Here is a 24631-nt window from a genome sequence, read left to right as displayed (position 1 = left end):
ATACACTCCCCATACTCCCACCCCATACCCCCCATACAAACCCCATATCTCCATCCCATGCTTCCCCCACACCCCCATCCGCTACACCCCATCCCCACCCCGTGTCCCCATCCCATACACACACCCCATATACACGTCCCATATCCCCACCCCCTTATCTACATCCCCCACCCCTTTTTCCCCCGCACCCCCTATCCCCCCCCATACCCTATACCCCACCCCATACTCCCCCCCACCCCATACTCCCCCCCAGCCCATACCCCCCCACACCCCTATCCCCCCCCATACCCCATACCCCCCCTCAGCCCATACCTCCATACCCCCCACACCCCATATCCCCCCCCATCCCCATTCCACACCCCAAACCCCTTCCCCACCCCATATTTCTCCCTGTATCCCCCCCATACCTCATACCCCTCCAGCCCACACCCCATATCTCCCCCCACCCCATATCACCCCCCAGCCCATACCCCCCCCACCCCATACCCCTCTATGCCCCCCCCAGCCCATACCCCCTCCACACCCCCTATCCCCCCCATACCTCATACCCCCCCCAGCCCATACCCCTCCCATACCCCCCACACCCCATATCCCCCCCCCCATACCTCATACCCCTCTATGCCCCCCCAGCCCATACCCCCCCACACCCCCTATCCCCCCCCATACCCCCCCCAGCCCATACCTCCCCCATACCCCCACACCCCATATCCCCCCCTCACCCCCTTCCCCCCCCCACTGACCCCTCTCCCCCCCCCAGTTCTACTTCTCGGTGCGGATCTTTGCCGGCCAGGACCCCTCCCACGTGTGGGTGGGGTGGGTGACCCCCGACTTCCATCAGTACGACCCCAACTTCGACCTCTCGCGCGTCCGCACCGTCACCGTCACCATGGGGGACGACCGCGGCAACGTGCACGACAGGTGGGCTGGGGGGCGCTATGGGGTGCTGGGGGCCGCTATGGGGTGCTATGGGGCTGCTGGGGGGCGCTGTGGGCCGCTATGGGGTGCTATGGGACTGCTATGGGGTGCTGGGGGCTGCTATGGGGCGCTATGGGGCTGCTGGGGGGCGCTGTGGGCCACTATGGGGTGCTATGGGACTGCTATGGGGTGCTGGGGGCTGCTATGGGGCGCTATGGGGTGCTGTGGGCCACTATGGGGTACTGTGGGGCCGATATAGGGTGTTATGGGGCACTATGGGGCTGCTGGGGGGCGCTGTGGGCTGCTATGGGGAGCTGTGGGGCCGATATGGGCTGCTGGGGGGTGCTGTGGGGCTGCTATGGGGCTGCTGGAGGGCACTATGGGGCTGCTATGGGGTGCTATGGGGCTGCTGTGGGCCACTGGGGGGCTGCTAGGGGGTGCTGTGAGGCTGCTATGGGGCTGCTGGGGGGTGCTGTGGGCTGCTATAGGGTGCTATGGGACTGCTATGGGGTGCTATGGGGTGCTGGGGGCCGCTATGGAGCTGCTAGGGACTGCTGGGGGGTGCTGTGGGGCCGATATGGGGTGCTATGGGGCTGCTGTGGGGCTGCTATGGGGTGCTATGGGCCGCTATGGGGCCACTGTGGGGCCTCTATGAGGTGCTATGGGCCGCTATGGAGTACTATGGGGCTTCTATGGGGCGCTATGGGGCCAGTATGGGGCTTTGGGAGGTCAAGGGGGCACCGTGGTGACCCTATGGGGACACTATGGGGCATTGGGATGTGATGTGGAGACTATGGGGGCACTATGGGGACCCTATGGGGATGCTATGGGGGCACTATGAGGCATTGGGATGCTATGGGGGCTCTATGGGGTTTTGGGGTGCCATGGGGGCACCGTGGGGATCCTATGGGGATGCTATGGGGGCACTATGGGGTTTTGGGAAGCTCTGGGGACCCAATGGGGGCACTGTGGGGACCCTATGGGGATGTTCTGGCGGCTCTATGGGGCATTGGGATGCTATGGGGGCACTATGGGGTTTTGGATGCTATGGGGGCTCTATGAGAGCTCTATGGGGCGTTGGGACACTATGGGGGCACTGTGGGGACCCTATAGGGATGCTATGGGGGTTCTATGGGGTGTTGGGACGCTATGGGGGCGCCGTGGGGCCGCTGTGGGGTCTGAGCTGTCTCTGTGGGGTGGGGGGGGGCTCCGGGAGGACCCCCCTTCACCCCCCCCCCCTTTCCCAGCATCAAACGCAGTAACTGCTACATGGTGTGGGGCGGGGAGTTCGGCGCCGGCGCCCCACAGACGCGCAGCCACAGCGACGCGGTGATCGGCTGCCTGGTGGATGTGGCCACGGGGCTGATGACCTTCACCGCCAACGGCAAAGAGATCAACACCTTCTTCCAGGTACCGCCCGGCCCACCGCGCCCCATAGAGACCCACTGCGCCCCATAGAGACCCACCGCGCCCCACTGAGACCCAGAGACCCACTGCGCCCCATAGAGACCCACTGCGCCCCATAGAGACCCACTGCGCCCCATAGAGACCCACTGAGACCCATAGAGACCCACCGCGCCCCACTGAGACCCAGAGACCCACTGCGCCCCATAGAGACCCACTGCGCCCCATAGAGACCCACTGAGACCCATAGAGACCCACCGCGCCCCACTGCGCCCCATAGAGACCCACTGCGCCCCATAGAGACCCACTGCGCCCCATAGAGACCCACTGAGACCCATAGAGACCCACCGCGCCCCACTGAGACCCAGAGACCCACCGCGCCCCACTGAGACCCACTGCGCCCCACTGCGCCCCATAGAGACCCACTGCGCCCCACTGCGCCCCATAGAGACCCACCAAGACCCACTGCGCCCCATAGAGACCCACCGAGACCCACTGCGCCCCATAGAGACCCACCAAGACCCACTGCGCCCCATAGAGACCCACTGAGACCCACCGAGACCCATTGCGCCCCATAGAGACCCACTGAGACCCATTGCGCCCCATAGAGACCCACTGAGACCCACTGCGCCCCATAGAGACCCACTGAGACCCACCGAGACCCACTGCGCCCCATAGAGACCCACTGAGACCCATTGCGCCCCATAGAGACCCACTGAGACCCACTGCGCCCCATAGAGACCCACAGAGACCCATAGGGTGCATAGAGCCCCACTGCGCCCCATAGAGACCCATAGGGCACATAGAGCCCCATTGAGACCCATAGAGACCCATAGGGTACATAGAGCCCCACTGTGCCCCACTGAGACCCATAGAGACCCACAGAGACCCATAGGGTGAATAGAGCCCCACTGAGACCCATAGAGACTCATAGGGCACATAGAGTCCCATAGAGCCCCACTGTGCCCCACAGAGCCCCATAGCTGCCCCATAGAGTCCCACAGCGCCCCATAGCTCCCCATAGCTGTCCTACAGCGCTCCACATCGCCCCATAGAGCCCCATAGCATTCCATAGAACCCCATAGAGCCACATAGGGCCCCTTAGCATTCCATAGAGCCCTACAGCACCCCATAACCACCTCATAGAGCCCCATAGCTGCCCTGTAGCGCCCCACAGCACCCCATAACTGCCCCGTAGCTCCCCGTAGCTGCCCTGCAGTGCCCCACAGCGCCCCATAGAGCCCCATAGCTGCCCTGTAGCACCCTACAGCACCCCATAACCGCCCCATAGAGCCCCATAGCTGCCCCATAGAGCCCCACAGCACCCCATAACCGCCCCGTAGCTCCCCATAGCTGCCCCACAGCGCCCCATAGAGCCCCACAGCACCCCATAACTGCCCCGTAGCTGCCCCATAGCACCCCATAACTGCCCCGTAGCTCCCCGTAGCTGCCCCACAGCGCCCCATAGAGCCCCCACAGTGCCCCATAGAGCCCCACAGCGCCCCATAGGCTGCCCTATAGCTGCCCCGTTTCCCTGCAGGTGGAACCCAACACCAAACTGTTCCCCGCTGTGTTTGTGCTGCCCAGCAGTCCCAATGTGGTGCAGTTCGAGTTGGGCAAACTGAAGGTGATGGGCCGCCCCACAGCGGGGGGACTTATGGGGCCGTTGTGGGGTCGGTGGGGGTTTTGGAGTCGGTGGGTGGTTGTGGGGTCAGTGGGCAGTTGTGGGGTCTGTGGGGGTTTTGGGGTCAGTGGGCAGTTGTGGGGTCGGTGGGCGGTTGTGGGGTCAGTGGGCGGTTGTGGGGTATGTGGGGGTTATGGGGTCCCGGTGGTTATGGGGTCCGGGGTCGTTATGGGGTCGGTTACGGGGTCTGTGGTTGTTCTGGGGTTGGTGGTTACGGGGTCTGTGGTCATTCTGGGGTTGGTTATGGGGTCTGTGCTTATGGGGACTGTGGTCGTTGTGGGGTCGGTGGTTATGGGGTCTGTGGTCGTTATGGGGTCGGTTATGGGGTCTGTGGTTGTTCTGGGGTTGGTGGTTATGGGGTCGGGTTATGGGGTTGGTGGTTATGGGGTCTGTGGTCATTCTGGGGTCGGGTTATGGGGGGGTCGCTGGTTATGGGGTTGGTGGTCGTTATGGGGTCTGTGGTCATTCTGGGGTCGGTGGTTATGGGGTCGGTGGTTATGGGGTCTGTGGTGGTTATGGGGTCGGTGGTTATGGGGTCTGTGGTGGTTATGGGGTCGGTGGTTATGGGGTCTGTGGTCGTTCTGGGGTTGATTATGGGGTCTGTGGTCGTTCTGGGGTCGGGTTATGGGGTCGCTGGTTATGGGGTCGCTGGTTATGGGGTCTGTGGTCGTTCTGGGGTCAGTGGTTATGGGGTCGGTGGTCGTTATGGGGTCAGTGGTTATGAGGTCAGTGGTTATGGGGTCAGTGGTCGTGATGGGGTCTGTGGTCATTCTGGGGTCGCGTTATGGGGTCAGTGGTTATGGGGTCGGTGGTCGTTATGGGGTCTGTGGTCATTCTGGGGTTGGTGGTTATGGGGTCAGTGGTGGTTATGGGGTCAGTGGTGGTTATGGGGTCAGTGGTGGTTATGGGGTCTGTGGTTGTTATGGGGTCTGTGGTCGTTATGGGGTCGGTGGTTATGGGGTTGCTGTTTATGGGGTCCTGGTCGTTCTGGGGTTGGTGGTTATGGGGTCTGTGGTCATTCTGGGGTTGGTTATGGGGTCGGTGGTTATGGGGTCCCGGTCGTTATGGGGTTGGTGGTGGTTATGGGGTCGCTGGTTATGGGGTCTGTGGTGGTTATGGGGTCAGTGGTGGTTATGGGGTCAGTGGTTATGGGGTCTGTGGTTGTTATGGGGTCTGTGGTCATTCTGGGGTCGCTGGTTATGGGGTCTGTGGTGGTTATGGGGTCTGTGGTGGTTATGGGGTCAGTGGTGGTTATGGGGTCAGTGGTGGTTATGGGGTCGGTGGTCGTTATGGGGTCAGTGGTTATGAGGTCAGTGGTTATGGGGTGGTGCTGTGGCCACGGAGCCCCCATTGGTGTGAGCCGGGGGGGGGGGGGTGGGGGGCGATCCGCCCCCAATGGGGGCACCGCCGCGGCTCCGTCCGGACCGCCCCGTCTGAGCGCCGCCCCCCCGCAGAACATTCTGCCCATCTCCGCCGCGCTGTTCAGCAGCGAACGGAGCAACGCGGAGCCGCAGTGCCCGCCCCGCCTCTGCATCCAACGCCTCACCGCCGTCACGTGGAGCCGAATGGCCGCCGAGGCGCTGCCGGTGCAGACGGGCCGCGCCGCGGACGGGATGGGATGGGCCGTGCGGTGCTCCGAACCGCGGCTGATGATGGCGCTGCACATCCCCGAGGAGAACAGGTGGGGGCGGGGGGGCAACTGAGGTCCTCCGTGGGGCACTGAGGTCCTCCGTGGGGCATTGAGGTCCCCTATGGGGCACCGAGGTCTTCCATGGGGCACCGAGGTCCTCCATGAGGCATTGAGGTCCTCCGTGGGGAACTGATGTCCCCTATGGGGCACTGAGGTCCTCCGTGGGGCATTGAGGTCCTCCATGGGGCATTGAGGTCCCCTATGGGGCACCAAGGTCCTCCATGGGGCACCGAGGTCCTCCATGAGGCATTGAGGTCCTCCGTGGGGCACTGAGGTCCTCCATGGGGAACTGATGTCCCCTATGGGGCATTGAGGTCCTCCGTGGGGCACTGAGGTCCCCTATGGGGCACCGAGGTCTTCCATGGGGCACCGAGGTCCTCCATGAGGCATTGAGGTCCTCCGTGGGGAACTGAGGTCCTCCATGGGGAGCTGATGTCCCCTATGGGGCACTGAGGTCCTCCATGGGGCATTGAAGTCCTCCGTGGGGCACTGAGGTCCTCCATGGAGCACTGAGGTCCTCTGTAGGGAACTGATGTGCTCTACAGGGCACCGAGGTCCTCTACAGGGCACTGAGGTCCTCCATGGGGCACTGAGGTCCTCCATGGGGCACTGAGGTCCTCCATGGGGCACTGAGGTCCTCCATGGGGAACTGAGGTCCTCCATGGGGAACTGATGTGCTCTATGGGGCATTGAGGTCCTCTATGGGGAACTGATGTGCTCTATGGGGCACCGAGGTCTTCCATGGGGCACTGAGGTCCTCCATGGGGAACTGAGGTCCTCCATGGGGAACTGAGGTCCTCCATGGGGAACTGAGGTCCTCCGTGGGGCACCAATGTCCTCTATGGGGCACTGAGGTCCTCCATGGGGAACTGATGTGCTCTATGGGGCACCAAGGTCCTCCATGGGGAATTGGTGTGCTCTGTGGGGCATTGAGGTCCTCCATGGGGCACCAAAGTCCTCTATGGGGCATTGAGGTCCTCCATGGGGCACCAAGGTCTTCCATGGGGCACCGAGGTCCTCTATGGGTCACTGATGTCCTCCATGGGGACCCACACGTGCTGCCCACAACCAATGTCACATCCCATCTGTGGGGACCCCAATCGTTCCCCCACCCCCCCCCACGGCACCCCAATATCTGTCCCCCCATCCCCCCACCCCCCTATCATCCCAATATGTTTCCCCCCCCACAGCACCCCAACACCTATCCCCGCATCCCCCCCACCCCAACACCTGCCCCCCATCCCCCCCAATATCTGTTCCCCCCAGCACCCCAACATCTGTCCCCCCATCCCCCCAACGTCTGTCCCCCATCACCCCCATCCCCCCCAATATCTGTCCCCCCCATCCCCCCAACATCCGTCCCCCCATCACCCCCATCCCCCCCAATATCTGTTCCCCCCATCACCCCCATCCCCCCAACATCCGCCCCCCCCACCCCCCCAACATCTGTCCCCCCATGCCCCCCATCCCCCCAATATCTGTTCCTCCCCCATCCCCCCAACACCCACCTCCCACCACCCCAATATCCGCCCCCCATCCCCCCAATATCCGCCCCCCATCCCCCCAATATCTGCCCCCCATCCCCCCAACATCTATTCCCCCATCACCCCCACCACCCCAACATCCGCCCCCCACCACCCCAACATCTGTCCCCCCATCCCCCCCAATATGTTCCCCCCCATCCCCCCAACATCCGCCCCCCATCCCCCCCACCCCCCGCCCCCCACCCCCCCAACATCTGTTCCCCCCCCCATCCCCCCAACATCTATTCCCCCATCACCCCCATCCCCCAACATCCACCCCCCACCACCCCAACATCCACCCCCCGCCGTCCCCCCGACCCACCGCCGTTCCCCCCCCGCCCCCCCGCAGATGCATGGACATCATGGAGCTGTCGGAGCGTCGGGAGCTGCTGCGCTTCCATTGGCACACCCTGAAGCTGTACTGCGCGGTGTGCGCGTTGGGCAACACGCGGGTGGCGCACGCGCTCTGCAGCCACGTGGATCCGTCGCAGCTCCTCTTCGCCATCGAGAGCCCGGAGCTGCCCGGCCCCCTCCGCGCCGGTTACTACGAGCTGCTGCTGGCCGTGCACCTGGAGCAGGGCGTCCGCGCCCGCGCCTCCATGAGCGCCGAGTTCATCGTCCCCATGGACGAGGCGTCCCGGAGCGTGGCCCTCTTCCCCGGCCCCGGCAGGGTGCCCGGCCCGCCCGGCGTGGGGCTCCGCGCCTGCCTGCGCCCCCGGCCGCACTTCGCCGAGCCGTGCTTCGTGCGGCCCCCCGACGGCCGGGCGCTGCTGGGGCCGGCCATCCCGCTGCGGGCGCTGGGCCGGAGGGCCATCCGCATGCTGAGGGAGGCGGTGGAAGGGGGGGGGCCGCACGCCCGGGACCCCGTGGGGGGCAGCGTGGAGTTCCAGCTGGTGCCCGTGCTCAAGTTGGTGTCGGCGCTGTTGGCCGTCGGGGCGCTGCGGGACCGCGAGGTGCGCAAAGTGCTGCGGATGATCGAACCCAGAGTGTTCGGGGGGGGGGACGGACCGCGGGAGGAGGAGAGGAGGAGGAGGAGGAGGAGGAGGAGGAGGAGGAGGAAGGCGGTGGAGGCGGGGGAGGAGGACGGGGACGACGAGGAGGAGGCGGAGGACGCGGAGGACGGCGGCGAGGAGGAGGAGGAGGAGGAGGAGGATGAGGATGAAGACGAGGAGGAGGAGGCGGAGGAGGCGGAGGAGGAGGAGGAGGACGGCCCCGAGGAGGGGCTGCTGCAGATGAAGCTCCCGGAGTCCGTCAAACTGCAGGTGGGGCTGCCGCAGTGCCGCCGTGTCGGACCCACCGCCGGCAGTGTCCCGTCCCCATAGCTGTACCCATAGCTGTCCCCAAAGCCGTGCCCACAGCCGTCCCCATGGCTGTGCCCATAGCTGTACCCACAGCCGCCCATATCCCATCCCCACATCTGTCCCCACAGCCGCCCATATCGGCCCCATCATCCCCTCTTCGGAGTCCCCATCCCTGCATCCGTCCCCACGGCTGTACCCACAGCCACCCCGGGGTCCCCCATCCCCACATCCCATATCCCCACGATCCCCCCAATACCCCCATCTGCCCCCAACATCCCCACATCCCCCGAAGCCCCTTCCCCCCCCTCCCCCCACATGTCCCCATGTGCCCCCCATATCCCCATGATGCCCCCAGTATCCCCAATGCCCCAAATCTCCCCACATCCCCCAAGTCCCTTTTCCCCCCCTCCCCCCCCATGTCCCCATGTGCTCCCCACGTCCCCATATCCCCACAATGCCCCCAATCCCCCCACCATCCCCACATCCCGGAAGCCCCCTTTCCCCCCCCTCCCCCCCGGTCCCCCCACTCCCCCCCTCACCCCTCTCCCCCCCCCCAGATGTGCAACCTGCTGCAGTTCTTCTGCGACCAGGAGCTGCAGCACCGCGTCGAGGCCATCGTGGCGTTCTCGGAGCGCCACGTGGAGCGGCTGCAGCGCGATCAGCGCCGGCGCTACGGGCGGCTGATGGGGGCGCTCACGATGTCGGCCGCGGAGACCGCCCGGCGCACGAGGGAGTTCCGATCGCCCCCCCAGGAACAGGTGGGGGGGGGGGGGGGATGGGATGGGGGGGGAGTGGAGTCGGGGGGGGGATGGGGGGGAATGGGATGGGATGGGGGGGGGAGTGGGGTTTGGGGGGGGGATGGGGAGGGATGGGGGGGAATGGGGTTTGAGGATGGGATGGGATGGGGGGGGAGTGGGGTTTGAGGATGGGATGGGATGGGGGGGGAGTGGGGGGGAGTGGGGTTTGGGGGGGGAATTGGGGGGGGCTGTGGAGGGGGGGGATGGGGGGGCTGTGGGGTTTGGGGATGGGATGGGGGGGAGTGGGGAGGGGGAGTGGGGTTTGGGGGTGGGGGGGGGTTGGGAAATGGGGGTGCTCCCCCCCCCCAGAGGAGGTGATGGGGGGCAGTTGGGGGGCTGTGGGTTTTGGGGGGGGGGAAATGGGGGGGTCGTGGGAGATGGGAACACGATGGGGTCATCGTGGGGCCGTGGGGGGGGGCCGTGAGGGGGCAATGGGGGCATTGTGGGGCCGTTGGGGTTGGGGGGGGGGGGGGGGGCACCCGGGGGCCGTTTTGGGGTCCCGGTGGTGACGCTGCGGGGCGGGGGGGGTCGCGCAGATCAATATGCTGCTGCAGTACAAAGGGGGGGCGGACGAGGAGGAGTGCCCCGTGCCACAGCACATCCGCGACCAACTGCTGCAGTTCCACAGCGACCTCCTGGCGCACTGCGGTGAGCGCAACCGGGACCCCCAGCGGGGGGGGGGGGGGCGTGGGGACCCCCAGGGTGGGGGGGTGGGGACGTGGGGATGTGGGGACCCCCGGGGTGGGGATGTGGGGACCCCCGGGGTGGGGATGTGGGGACCCCCGGTATGGGGATGTGGGGACCCCCGGGGTGGGGGTGTGGGGACCCCCAGGGTGGGGGTGTGGGGACATGGGGACCCCTGGGGTGGGGGTGTGGGGACCCCCGGGGTGGGGGTGTGGGGATGTGGGGACCCCCGGTGTGGGGATGTGGGGACCTGCAACATAGGGACCCCTGGCGGGGGGGATACGTGGGGACCCCCGGGGTGAGGGTGTGGGGATGTGGGGACCCGTGGCATAGGGATATGGGGACATGGGGACCTGCATCATAGGGACCCCCATCGGGGGGGATACGTGGGGACCCCCGGCATGGAGACGTGGGGACCCCTGGTGTGGGGATGTGGGGACCCCTGGTGTGGGGGTGTGGGGACGTGGGGACCCCCGGCATGGGGACATGGGGACCCGCAACATAGGGACCCCTGGTGGGGGGGATACGTTGGGACCCCCGGGGTGGGGGTGTGGGGATGTGGGGACCCCTGGCATAGGGATATGGGGACCCCCTATTGGGATCATGGGACCCCTGGTGACCCCGTGACCCCTGGTGGCCCTGTGAGCCCTCTGGTGTCCCCGTGACCCCGTGTCCCCTGGTGACCCCGTGCCCCCTGGTGACCCCGTGCCCCCGTGTCCCGCAGGCATAGAGCTGCAGGGTGAGGAGGAGGAGGAGGAGGAAGACGCGTCGCTGCGGCAGCGGCTGCTGGCATTGGTGCAGCGCGTGGTGGGGAGGAGGCAGAAGGAGGAGGACGAGGAGGAGGCGGCGCCCCCGGAGCCCCCCGTGCCGCGTGAGGGGGGGGCAAAGTGGGGGGGGGGGCAAAGTGCCATCGGGACAGCGCCCCATCCCTGTGCTGTGCCCTCACCACCCCCACACCGACCCCCACCCCACGATGGCCCACTGATGGGGTGGCTCACACCGACCCCCATCCCTGCACTGACCCCCAGCCCCACAGTGACCCCCATCCCCAGGCTGACTCCCACTCCCACACCAACACCGACCCCCATCCCCACACAGACCCCCACTTCCACACAGACCCCCATCCCCACCGACCCCCATCCCTGCACTGACCCCCAGCCCCACGTGGACCCCCACCCCATGCCAACCCCCAGCCCCACATGGACCCCCACCCCCACACAGCCCCCCATCCCCACACTAACCCCCACTCCAACACCGACCCCTATCCCCACACTGATTTCCAACCCCACCGACCCCCATCCCCACAGACCCCCATCCCCACACTGACCTCCATCCCTACATGGATCCCCACCCCCATACAGACCCCCACACCGACCCCCACCTGCACACAGACCCCCACCCCCACATGGACCCCCATCCCCACACCTACCCCCACCCCCACCCAGACCCCCATCCCCGCACCGACCCCCACTGACCCCCATCCCCGTACCAACCCCCATCCCCATGCTGCGTCCCACTCCCACACTGACCCCCACCCGCACCCAGACCCCCACCCCCCCCACCGACCCCCACCCGCACCCAGACCCCCATCCCCACACCGACCCTCACCCACACTGACCCCCATCCCCACTGACCCCCCATCCCCGCACCGACCCCCATCCCCACTGACCCCCACTCCCACACCCTCACGCTGACCCCCATCCCCCCTGACCCCCATCCCCACACCGACCCCCATCCCCACACCGACCCCCAGACCCCCATGCCCGCACCGACCCCCATCCCCCCTGACCCACATACCCGCACCCAGACCCCCATCCCCCCTGACCCCCATCCCCACACCGACCCCCATCCCCCCTGACCCCCATCCCCACACTGACCCCCATCCCCACACCGACCCCCATCCCCCCTGACCCCCATACCCGCACCCAGACCCCCATCCCCCCCTGACCCCCATCCCCACACCGACCCCCAGACCCCCATCCCCACACCGACCCCCATCCCCATCCCCACAATGACCCCCATCCCCACACCGACCCCCAGACCCCCATCCCCCCTGACCCCCATCCCCACAATGACCCCCATCCCCACACCGACCCCCATCCCCCCTGACCCCCATCCCCACACTGATCCCCATCCCCACAATGACCCCCATCCCCACACCGACCCCCAGACCCCCATCCCCACACGGACCCCCATCCCCACACTGACCCCCATCCCCATCCCCACACCAACCCCCATCCCCATCCCCACAATGACCCCCATCCCCACACCGACCCCCATCCCCACAATGACCCCCATCCCCACACCGACCCCCATCCCCATCTCCACAATGACCCCCACCCCCCCTGACCCCCATCCCCACAATGACCCCCATCCCCACACCGACCCCCAGACCCCCATCCCCACACCGACCCCCATCCCCATCCCCACACCGACCCCCATCCCCATCCCCACAATGACCCCCATCCCCACACCGACCCCCATCCCCACAATGACCCCCATCCCCACAATGACCCCCATCCCCACACCGACCCCCATCCCCATCCCCACACCGACCCCCATCCCCATCCCCACAAAGACCCCCATCCCCACACCGACCCCCATCCCCATCCCCACAATGACCCCCACCCCCCCTGATCCCCATCCCCACAATGCCCCCATCCCCACACCGCCCCCCAGACCCCCACCCCCACCCAGACCCCCACCCCCCCACCGACGCCCACCCCCGCCGTCCCCGCTGACCCCCCCGCCCCCGCAGGCACGCTGCAGGAGCTGATCTCTCAGACGATGGTTCACTGGGCTCAGGAGTCGTTCATCCAGAGCCCCGAGTTGGTGCGCTCCATGTTCAGCCTCCTGCACCGGCAGTACGACGGCCTGGGGGAGTTGGTGCGGGCGCTGCCCAAAGCGTACACCATCAGCGCCCACTCCGTGGCCGACACCACGGCGCTGCTCGAGTGCCTGGGGCAGATCCGCTCCCTGCTCATCGTGCAGATGGGCCCCGAGGAGGAGAACCTCATGATACAGAGCATCGGGTGCGGCCGCTGCGCCACGGCGGGGGGGGCCCGGCTGCCAGCGGGGTGCACTGTGTCCCATTGGGGTGTCCCATGTTACATTGGGGTGTCCCAAGTGCCATTGGGGTGTCCCGTGTGCCATTGGGGTGTCCCGGCTCACGTTGGGGTGTCCCGTGTGCCATTGGGGTGTCCTGTGTCCCATTGGGGTGTCCCATGTCATGTTGGGGTGTCCCGTGTCCCATTGGGGTGCCCTGTGTCCCATTGGGGTGTCCCATGTCATGTTGGGGTGTCCCGTGTGCCATTGGGGTGTCCCGTGTCACGTTGGGGTGTCCTGTGTCATGTTGGGGTGTCCCGTGTGCCATCGGGGTGTCCTGTGTCCCATTGGGGTGTCCCATGTCCCATTGGGGTGCCCTGTGTCCCATTGGGGTGTCCCGTGTCACGTTGGGGTGCCCTGTGTGCCATTGGGGTGTCCCGTGTGCCATTGGGGTGTCCCATGTCACGTTGGGGTGTCCCGGGTGCCATCAGGGTGCCCTGTGTCCCATTGGGGTGTCCTGTGTCATGTTGGGGTGTCCCGTGTGCCATTGGGGTGTCCCGGCTCACGTTGGGGTGTCCCGTGTGCCATTGGGGTGTCCCGGGTGCTATTGGGGTGTCCTGTGTCATGTTGGGCTGTCCTGTGTGCCATCAGGGTGTCCCGTGTGCCATCAGGGTGTCCCATGTCCCATTGGGGTTTCCCATGTGCCATTGGGGTGTCCCATGTCATGTTGGGGTGTCCCGTGTCTCATTGGGGTTTCCCATGTGCCATTGGGGTGTCCCATGTCATGCTGGGGTGTCCCGTGTCCCATTGGGGTGCCCTGTGTCACATTGGAGTGCCCTGTGTCACGTTGGGGTGTCCCATGTGCCATTGGGGTGTCCCGTGTCATGTTGGGGTGTCCTGTGTCCCATTGGGGTGTCCCGTGTCACGTTGGGGTGCCCCATGTGCCATTGGGGCGCCCCGTGTGCCATTGGGGTGTCCCGTGTCCCATTGGGGTTTCCCATGTCACGTTGGGGTGTCTTGTGTCCTATTGGGGTGTCCCCTGTGCCATTGGGGTGTGCTGTATCCCACTGGGGTGTCCGGGGCCCATTGGGGTGTCCCATGTGCCATTGGGGTGCTCCAAATCCCATTGGGGTGTTCTGTGCCCCATTGGGGTGTCCCGTGTCCTCCTGGGGTGCCCCATGTCCCATTGGGGTGCTCCATCTCCCATTGGGGTGCCCCACATCTCACCGGGGAGCCCCGTGTCCCCCATATCCCCCTGAGCTGCCCCATATCCCATTGGGTACCCCACATCCCCCCAGCTGCCCCTCCTCCTCTTACAGCCGTCCCGTATCCCTTCGCGCTGACCCCGCCCCCCCAGCAGTCCCCTTTTTGGGGCCTTTTGGGGTCACCCCCGCTGCCCCCCCTATTCCTATAGGAACATCATGAACAACAAAGTCTTCTACCAACACCCCAACCTGATGCGGGCGCTGGGGATGCACGAGACGGTCATGCAGGTGATGGTGAGCGTGTTGGGCGGCGGCGAGACCAAGGTGAGCCCCCCGACCCCGCTGCCCCCATACCCCCCTCCCCACGGGGTGGCTGACCCCATATCCCCCCCCGTATCCCCCCCCACATCCAGGAGATCCGCTTCCCCAAAATGGTCACCAACTGCTGCCGCTTCCTCTGCTACTTCTGCCGCATCAGCCGCCAGAATCAGCGCTCCATGTTCGACCACCTGGGCTACCTGCTGGAGAACAGCAGCATCGGCCTGGGTGGGGGTCCCCGCGTGTCCCCCCCCATAGCCCCATCCCCATCCCCGTCCCCATCCCCACATCCCCGTTCCTATATCCCCATCCCACTCTGCATCCCCGTCTCACACCGCCGTGCCCAAATCCCTGCCCGTGTCCCCATTTGTGTCTCCCTGAATGTCCCCACCCCATATCCTCGTCCCCATTCCCGCCCCTAAACTCATCCTGCCCCTATATCCCCATCCCCGCCCCTATATCCCCATACCCACGTCCCCACCCCACATCCCCATCCCCATCCCACACCCCCACACCCAAATCCCTGTCCCCACTCCGTATCGTTGTCCCCATCCCTGTCCCCACATCCCCATCCCCGTCCCTATATCTCCACCCCGCATCTCCATCCCCATCCCACACCCCATATCCTCATCCCCATCCCTGTCCCTATATCCCCACCCCACATCCCCATCCCCATCCCAAACCCCCGTACCCAAATCCCCATCCCTGTGTCGGTGTCCCCATCCGTGTCCCCATCCCTGTCCATATCCCGGCTGCGTTGTCCCCATCCCACGTCCCTGTGCCCATTGCGGCTGAGCTCGTCCCCAGCCCTGTGTCCCTGTCCCCTATCCCTGTCCCCTATCCCTGTCCCCCCCTGGGGTCCCCTCCTGGTGTCCCCACCCCCTCCTCACCCCCTCACCCCACAATGTGCCCCCCCAGGGATGCGTGGGTCGACCCCATTGGACGTGGCGGCCGCTTCCGTCATTGACAACAATGAGTTGGCGCTGGCACTGAAGGAGCAGGACCTGGAGAAGGTGGGGGACATCGGGGGCGTGGGGACATCGGGGACGTGGGGGCATCGGGGGCATTGGGGACATCAGGGGCATGGGGACATCGGGGGCATTGGGGACATCGGGGGCGTGGGGACATCGGGGGCTTGGGGACATCGGGGGCATGGGACCACGGGGACGTGGGGTTATGGGACATGGGGACGTTGGGGACATGGGGACATAGGGGCATAGGGACATGGGGACACTGGGGACATGGGGACAGTGGGGACATGGGGACATAGGGCTATGGGGATGTGGGGACATTGGGGCCATGGGGATGTTGGGGACACAGGGATGTGGATGCGGGGGATGTGGGGACATGGGGTTATGGGACACGGGGACATGGGGACAGTGGGGACATGGGGACATGGGGACACGAGATGTTGGGGACATAGGGCTGCGGGGATGTGGGGACATTGGGGCTGTGGGGATGTTGGGGACACGGGGATGTGGATGCGGGGAATATGGGGCCACGGGGCCACAGGGATGTGGGGACGTGGGGTTATGGGACATGGGGACATGGGAACATAGGGTCATAGGGACATGGGATGTTGGGGACATAGGGCTACGGGGGTGTGGGGACATTGGGGCCGTGGGGATGTTGGGGACACGGGGATGTGGATGCGGGGGACATGGGGTTACGGGGCCACAGGGATGTGGGGACGTGGGGTTATGGGACACGGGGACATAGGGGCATGGGGACGTTGGAGACATGGGGACATTGGGGCTATGGGGATGTGGGGACACTGGGGCCGTGGGGATGTTGGGGACACAGGGATGGGGATGCGGGGGGTATGGGGACGTGGGGACATGGGGTAATGGGACACGGGGACATGGGGACATGGGGACAGTGAGGACATGGAGACTTAGGGATGTGGGATGTTGGGGACATAGGGCTATGGGGATGTGGGGACATTGTGGCCGTGGGGATGTTGGGGACACGGGGATGTGGATGCGGGGGATATGGGGCCACGCGGCCGTGGGGCCGGGGATGTGGGGGACGCGGTGGGGGCACAGCGCCACCACCCCGGTGTGCCGCCGCAGGTGGTGACGTACCTGGCGAGCTGCGGGCTGCAGAGCTGCCCCATGCTGCTCTCCAAGGGGTACCCCGACATCGGGTGGAACCCCTGCGGGGGGGAGCGCTACCTCGACTTCCTGCGCTTCGCCGTCTTCGTCAACGGTCAGACCCCACTGCTGCCCCCCGCCCCACATCTGCGCCCCTCCTCCCCGTCCCAATGCCCCCCCGGACCCCAAACCTCCATCCTTCCTCCTCCATCTCAATGCCGCCCCGACCCCAAATCTGCACCCCTTCTCTCCATCCCAGCTTCCTACGTGGGGGTCCCCCCCCCCCCACGTCCCCCACCCAACCTCGTGTCCCCGTTTCCCCACCCCGTGTCCCCATCCCAGTCCCCGTGGGGCCCTTTTGTCCCCATCCCGGGACCCCCGAGTTGGGTTGACCTTTGGTGGGACACCCCACGCGTCCTCACCCCCCCCCACCCCTTCCTCCCCTCCCCTTTGGCTCCGGGCCTCCCCAAATGACCCCAACCCATCACCCCGACCTCCCGCCCCCCACCCCCCCATCACTCCCCCAACCCATGCGGCCGCCCCATAGGTGAGAGCGTGGAGGAGAACGCCAACGTGGTGGTGCGGCTGCTGATCCGACGCCCCGAATGCTTCGGGCCGGCGCTGCGGGGGGAGGGGGGCAGTGGGCTGTTGGCCGCCATCGAAGACGCCATCAAGATCAGCGAGGACCCGGCCCGCGACGGCCCCACCGTCAAGAAGGAGCGGCGGCGGGAGCTGTGCGTGGCGTGGGGGGGACGCGGGGGGACGTGGGGAGGCAGTGGGGGGCGGTCCCATCCCATCCCATCCCGTTGGAATTGGGGGGGTCCCAATGGGGGGATGTGGGGCGGTGGGCCTCAACTCAACGCCTCCATTGGGTCGGGTGCTGTCCGCGGTGCTGATGTGGGTAACCCCGGGGGGGCGTTTGGTGGCCCTCAGTGGGGGTCCCAATGGGGGTCCCCGTGGGGGGGGGGCATATCGTGGCCCTCAGTGGGGGGTCCCAATGGGGGTCCCCATGGGGAGGGGGGGGCATATGGTGGTCCTCAGCTTCACGTCCCAATGGGTGTCCCCGTGGTGGGGGGCATTTGGTGTCCCCATGTTGGGGGCATTCGGTGGCCCTCAGCGGGGGGTCCCAACAGGTGTCCCCATGGGGGGGGGCAGAGGGCGGGCATACGGTGACCCCACCCATGCCGCCCCACCGGTGTGGTGACTCCGCTGTGCCCCCCCTCCCCCCCCACCCCACAGCTTTGGGGCAGAGGAGACCCACGAGGAGAACCGCGTCCATCTGGGGAACGCCATCATGTCCTTCTACGCCGCCCTCATCGACCTGCTGGGCCGCTGCGCCCCCGAAATGCACGTAAGGACGGCTGGGGATGTGTGGGGCGCCCCGCACCGCTGCCCCACACCCACCGCCCCCCCCCCCACCTCCCGCCCCACAGCTGATCCAGGCGGGGAAGGGCGAAGCGCTGCGGATCCGCGCCATCCTGCGCTCCCTGGTGCCGCTGGACGACCTGGTGGGGGTCATCAGCCTTCCCCTGCAGATCCCGGCCTTCGGGAAAGGTGTGGGGCGCTGGGGGGTGGGCTGTGGGGTGCTATGAGGTGCTGCGGGGCTCTGTGGGGCGTTCTGGGGCGCTATGGGGCGTTCTGGGGTGCTGTGGGGCTCTATGGGGTGCTGTGGGGCTCTGTGGGGTGCTATGGGGTCCTGCAGGGCTCTATGGGGTGCTGTGGGGCTCTGTAGGGCACTATGGGGTACTATGGGATGCTGTGGGGCTCTATGGGGTGCTGTGTGGCTCTGTGAGGTGCTATGGGGCACTGTGAGGTGGGCAGTGGGGCACTGTGGCGCTCTATGGGGCGCTGTGAGGTGCTGTGGGGTCCTGTGGGGCTCTGTGAGGTGCTGTGGGGTCCTGTGGAGCTCTCTGGGACTCTGTGGGGCTCTGTGAGGCGCTGTGGGGCGCTATGGGGCGCCGTGGGGTTGTCCCGCAGACGGGAACGTGGTGCAGCCCCGCATGGCCGCCAGTTTCGTGCCGGACCACAAAGCCCCCATGGTGCTGTTCCTGGACCGCGTTTATGGGATCGAAACGCAGCAGTTCCTCCTCCACGTGTTGGAGGTCGGCTTCCTGCCCGACATGCGCGCCGCCGCCTCCCTCGACACGGTGCGTGGGGCGCCGTGGGGCGGCCGTGGGGCGGCCGTGGGGTCCCTTTGCCCCATCGGACGGATGTAGGGTTCCTTTGGCTCGTAGGGTGGTTATAGGGCCATCCAGTCCTATCCTGTGCTATGGGATGAGTGTGGGTTCTCCTGAGCCTGTGGGGTGGTTATGGGATCCATGTCCTATGGGGTGGGCGTGGGGTCCCCTAAATGGTCCCTGCTGTATGAGATGGGTATGGGGTCCCCATGTGTTGTGGGGTGGGTGTGGGGTCCCTCATCCCATGGGGTGGTTATGGGATCAACCAGCCCTTCCCTGTCCTGTGGGGCAGTTTTGGGGTCCCCTCACCCCATGGGGCGGTTTCGGAGTCTCTCACCCCACGGGGTGGTTTTGGGGTCCCCTCAGCTCACAGGGCGGTTTTGGAGTCCCTCACCCCATGGAGAAGTTTCAGGGTCCCCTCACCCCACAGGGCACTTTTGGGGTCCCCTCACCTCACAGTGTGGTTTCGGGGTCCCCTCACCCCATGGGGCGGTTTCGGTGTCCCCTCACCCCACGGGTCGGTTTCGGGGTCCCCTCACCCCACTGGACAGTTTCGGGGTCCTCTCACCCCACGGGTCAGTTTTGGGGTCTCTCACCCCATGGGTCGGTTTTGGGGTCCCCTCACCCGACGGGTCAGTTTTGGGGTCCCCTCACCCCATTGGACAGTTCCGGGGTCCCCTCACCCCACGGGTCGGTTTCGGGGTCCCCTCACCCCATTGGACAGTTCCGGGGTCCCCTCACCCCACGGGTCGGTTTTGGGGTCCCCTCACCCCATTGGACAGTTCCGGGGTCCCCTCACCCCACGGGTCGGTTTCGGGGTCCCCTCACCCCATTGGACAGTTCCGGGGTCCCCTCACCCCACGGGTCGGTTTTGGGGTCCCCTCACCCCATTGGACAGTTTTGGGGTCCCCTCACCCCATTGGACAGTTTTGGGGTCCCCTCACCCCCCGCCCCCCCCCAGGCCGCCTTCAGCACGACGGAGATGGCGCTGGCGCTGAACCGCTATCTGTGCGTGGCGGTGCTGCCGCTCATCACCAAATGCGCGCCGCTGTTTGCGGGCACGGAGCACCGCGCCATCATGGTGGACTCCATGCTGCACACCATCTACCGGCTGTCGCGCGGCCGCGCGCTCACGAAGGCGCAGCGCGACGCCATCGAGGAGTGCCTCATGGCGCTCTGCCGGTGAGCCCCACTGACCGCCCCACTGACCGCCCCACTGACCGCCCCGTTGCTGTCCCCATTGATGTCCCTATTGGTGTCCCTATTGATGTCCTATTGGTTGTCCCCATTGGTGTCCCCGTTGGTGTCCCCATTGATGTCCTATTGGTGTCCGTATTGATGTCTATTGGTGTACCCATTGGTGTCCCCATTGGTGTCCTATTGGTGTCCCTATTGGTGTCCCCATTGGTGTCCCCGTTGGTGTCCCTATTGATGTCCTATTGGTTGTCCCCATTGGTGTCCCCGTTGGTGTCCCTGTTGATGTCCTATTGGTGTCCCTATTGCTGTCCCCATTGCTGTCTATTGGTTGTCCCCGTTGGTGTCCCCGTTGGTGTCCCCGTTGCTGTCCCCATTGCTGTCCCCACTGGTGTCCCCATTGCTGTCCCCATTGCTGTCCCTATTGATGTCCCCATTGGCGTCACCATTGATGTCCCTGTTGATGTCCCATTGGTGTCCCTATTGGTGTCCTATTGGTGACCCCATTGGTGTCCCTATTTGTGTCCCCATTGGTGTCCCTATTTGTGTCCCCATTGGTGTCCCTATTGATGCCCCCATTGGTGTCACCATTGATGTCCTATTGGTGCATTGGTGTCCCCGTTGGTGTCTCCGTCGGTGTCTCCGTCGGTGTCCCCATTGCTGTCCCCATTGCTGTCCCCATTGGTGTCCCTATTGATGTCCCCATTGGCGTCACCATTGATGTCCCTGTTGATGTCCCACTGGTGTCCCTATTGGTGTCCTATTGGTGACCCCATTGGTGTCCCTATTTGTGTCCCCATTGGTGTCCCTATTTGTGTCCCCATTGGTGTCCCTATTGATGCCCCCATTGGTGTCACCATTGATGTCCTATTGGTGCATTGGTGTCTCCGTCGGTGTCTCCGTTGGTGTCCCCGTTGGTGTCCCCGTTGGTGTCCCCATTGCTGTCCCCATTGGTGTCCCCATTGCTGTCCCCATTGGCGTCACCATTGATGTCCCTGTTGATGTCCCATTGGTGTCCCTATTGGTGTCCTATTTGTGTCCCCATTGTTGTCCCTATTGATGCCCCCATTGGTGTCACCATTGATGTCCTATTGGTGCATTGGTGTCCCCGTTGGTGTCTCCGTTGGTGTCCCCGTTGGTGTCCCATTGGCATCCCTGTTGGCGTCCCTATTGATGAACCCATTGATGTCCCCGTTGATGTCCCATTGGTGTCCCCACTGGTGCCCCCATTGATGTCCCCATTGATGTCCCCGTTGCTGTCCCGTTGGTGTCCCTATTGGCATCCCTATTGGCGTCCCCATTGCTGTCCTATTGGTGTCCCTATTGGTGTCCCCATTGCTGTCCCCGTTGCTGTCCCTATTCACGTCCCCATTGACGCCCCCATTAACGTCCCACTGATGTCTCAGATCCCGCTGACGTCCCGCGTTCCCATTGTCCCCACTGCTGCCCCACTGCCGCCCCCCTCCCCATAGGTACATCCGGCCCTCCATGCTGCAGCACCTCCTGCGCCGTCTCGTCTTCGATGTCCCCATCCTAAACGAGTTCGCCAAAATGCCTCTCAAGGTGGGACCGTGGGGACCCCCCACCCCCCCCCTCCGCCCCCCGTCACCCCATAGCGGCCCCCCGTCACCCCACGGCGTCCCCACAGCTGCTGACCAACCACTACGAGCGGTGCTGGAAGTATTACTGCCTGCCCAGCGGGTGGCCCAACTATGGGGTCAGCTCCGAGGAGGAACTGCACCTCACCCGAAAGCTCTTCTGGGGCATCTTCGAGTCCCTGGCGCACAAGGTGTGGGGCGGGCAGTGGGGCTGGGGGGGGGATGTGGGGCGGGATGGGGGTGTTGGGGTGGGGGTGTGGGGGTGGGAAATGGGGACGTTGGGGTGAGGATGTGGGGGTGGGATGTGGGGTCATTGGGGTGAGGATATGGGGGTGGGATGGGAATCAATGGGGTCAGATGGGAATTAATGGGGTCGTTGGGCACGTCCAGTTGGGGTGAGGATATGGGGCTGGGATGTGGGGCTGGGATGGGGGTGTTGGGGTGAGGATATGGGGGTGGGATTTGGGGACATTGGGGTGAGGATATGGGGGTGGGATGTGAGGATGTTGGGGTGAGGACATGGGGGTGAGGACATGGGGATGGGATGTGGGGTGGGGTGTGGGGCGGGATGTGGGGATGGGGCCATCTGCCCCCCATCAGAGCGGGGCTGTGGGCCCCCACCGCTGGGTGAGGAGGTGGACGGGGCTGAGCCGTGCTGGGATGGGGGCGCTGTGGGGTCTGTGTGGGGTCCGTGTGGGGTTTCCCGATCTCAGCCCCCCATCTCCCCACAGAAGTTCGACCCCGAGCTGTACAAGCTGGCCATGCCGTGCCTCTGCGCCATCGCGGGCGCTCTGCCCCCCGACTACGTGGACGCCAGCTACTCCTCCAAGACCGAGAAGAAGGCGTCGGTGGACGCCGAGGGCAACTTCGACCCCAAACCTGTCGAGACCCTCAAGTAGGGGCGGCCCCATCGCCCCGTCCCCCCATCTCCCCACCCGAACCCCCATCCCTGTCCCCATTCCTCCCAGCTCTGGTGGGGCGAGCGTGGGGTCCTCCTTGAGATGGGTATGGGGCCCCCGTGTCCGGTGGGGCGGGTGTGGGGTTTCCTTGTCCTATGGGGTGGAGGTGAGGTCGCCCCAAACCTTTCCTATGAGAGAGGTATGGGGTCCTCTTGTTGTGTGGGATGGGTGTGGGGTCTGTGTGTCCAATGGGATGGGTATGGGGTCTCTGTATCCAATGGGATGGGTATGGGGTCCCCACGTCCAGTGGGATGGGTGTGGGGTCTCCATGTCCCATGGGATGGCTGTGGGGTCTCCGTGTCCCGTGGGACGGCTATGGGGTCTCAGCGCCCCCATGGGGTGGGGGTCACCCATCCGTGACCCCCCCCCCCCCCGTGGCCCCATACAGTGTCATCATCCCCGAAAAGTTGGATGGGTTCATCAACAAATACGCGGAGTTCACTCACGAGAAGTGGGCGTTCGATAAGGTGGGACCCCCGAGACCCCCCCCCCCCCCCCCAGACCCCCCCCTCTGCGCCCCCCCGGGACCCCCGGCATCCCCTCGTGGTCCCTTGGCAGATCCAGAACAATTGGACCTATGGGGAGACAGTGGATGAGGAGGCCAAAACCCACCCCATGCTGCGGCCCTACAAGACCTTCTCCGAGAAGGTACCGTGGATGCTGTGCCCGGGGTGCGGGCCTCCATCCCACCCCACTGATTCCCATCCGACCCCACTGATTCCCATCCGACCCCACTGATTCCCATCCGACCCCACTGATTCCCATCCAACCTCATTGATTCCCATCTGACCCCGTTAATTGCTATCCAACCCTGTTAATTCCCTTCTGACCCCATTAATTGCATTCTGACCCCACTGATTCGCATCCAACCCCATTGATTCCCATCCGACCCCTTTGATTCCCGTCTGACCCCATTAATTCCTATCCAACCTCGTTAATTCCCACCTGACCCCATTAGTTCCCACCTGACCCCATTGATTTCCATCTGACCTCATTGATTCCCACCTGACTCCACTAATTGCTATCCAACCCCATTAATTCCCTTCTGACCCCATTAATTCCCATCTGACCCCATTAATTGCGTTCTGACCCCATTGATTCCCATCTCACCTCATTGATTCCCACCCGCCCCCACCCGTACCCATCAACCCCATCCCATCCCCCCCCAACCCTCCACCTCCTCTGATTCCGACCCCCCTCGGTCCTCCTGGCCCCACTGGGACCCCCCGGCCCCACGCAGCCCCCCCGACCCCACATCCCACCCCACAGGACAAGGAGATTTACCGCTGGCCCATTAAGGAGTCTCTGAAGGCGATGCTGGCGTGGGAGTGGATGGTGGAGAAGGCGCGGGAGGGCGACGAGGAGAAGGCAGAGAAGAAGAAAACCCGAAAGATCTCCCAGTCAGCCCAGGTGGGGCTGTGGGGCTGTGGGGCGGGGAAGGGCCTTCAAGGCCACTTGTGGGGCAGCGGAGTCACCCCCGGCCCTATATCCCCCCCAAGGCCACCTACGACCCCAGCCACGGCTACAACCCCCAGCCTGTGGACCTCTCAGGGGTGACGCTGTCCCGAGAGCTGCAGGTGAGTGCCCCCCACCCCACCCCACCCCACAGCCCTCGGCCCCACAGCCCCACCCCACAGCCGGTCCCGTCCCCGTCCGCAGGCGATGGCAGAGCAGCTGGCTGAGAACTACCACAACACGTGGGGCCGCAAGAAGAAGCAGGAGCTGGAGGCCAAGGGTGAGCAGCCCAGCCCCACAACCCCCACCCACGGTGCCCCCCAAGTGGGCGCCCCCTCCGACCCCAAGAAAACGCTCCTCTCCAGGGTGGGGTCCCCCTGTGCTCAGTGCCCCTCATGGGCGCCGCGTTTGGGACCTTCCAATGGGGGACGCTCCGTGGGCTCTGTCCCCAGTGGTCCACCAGTGGGACCCCAATGGATCCCCAATGGATCTGCCCCCATAAGTGCCCCCCCATGTGCCCCCAATGTGTTCTGCCCCTTTGGGCGCCATATTTGGGACCCTCCTATGGAGGACGCTCCATGGACACCAT

At 65.4% G+C, this 24631-nt stretch overlaps 1 protein-coding gene across 1 annotated transcript in view; it reads left to right on the top strand.

Moving 5' to 3' along the window:
• Positions 1-24631, top strand: part of LOC101748756 (ryanodine receptor 1-like) — a 70827-nt gene that overhangs the window by 21014 nt on the left and 25182 nt on the right. The window contains 26 exon segments of the mRNA XM_040655096.1: positions 758-918; positions 2163-2325; positions 3860-3946; positions 5458-5684; positions 7566-8478; positions 9075-9275; positions 9851-9962; positions 10723-10869; positions 12757-13030; positions 14458-14572; positions 14662-14794; positions 15485-15579; positions 16639-16774; positions 17207-17393; positions 17899-18010; positions 18093-18213; positions 18637-18806; positions 19798-20018; positions 21503-21593; positions 21679-21819; positions 22360-22523; positions 22976-23054; positions 23146-23235; positions 23857-23997; positions 24087-24164; positions 24247-24322. Of these exon segments, the coding sequence (XP_040511030.1) occupies positions 758-918; positions 2163-2325; positions 3860-3946; positions 5458-5684; positions 7566-8478; positions 9075-9275; positions 9851-9962; positions 10723-10869; positions 12757-13030; positions 14458-14572; positions 14662-14794; positions 15485-15579; positions 16639-16774; positions 17207-17393; positions 17899-18010; positions 18093-18213; positions 18637-18806; positions 19798-20018; positions 21503-21593; positions 21679-21819; positions 22360-22523; positions 22976-23054; positions 23146-23235; positions 23857-23997; positions 24087-24164; positions 24247-24322 (4435 nt within the window).

Source organism: Gallus gallus, chromosome 38, assembly GCF_016699485.2.
Source record: "Gallus gallus isolate bGalGal1 chromosome 38, bGalGal1.mat.broiler.GRCg7b, whole genome shotgun sequence".
Taxonomy (NCBI): Eukaryota; Metazoa; Chordata; class Aves; order Galliformes; family Phasianidae; genus Gallus; species Gallus gallus.
The sequence above is the reverse complement of the archived record's forward strand: the minus strand, read 5'-3'. Positions and strand labels throughout refer to the sequence as shown.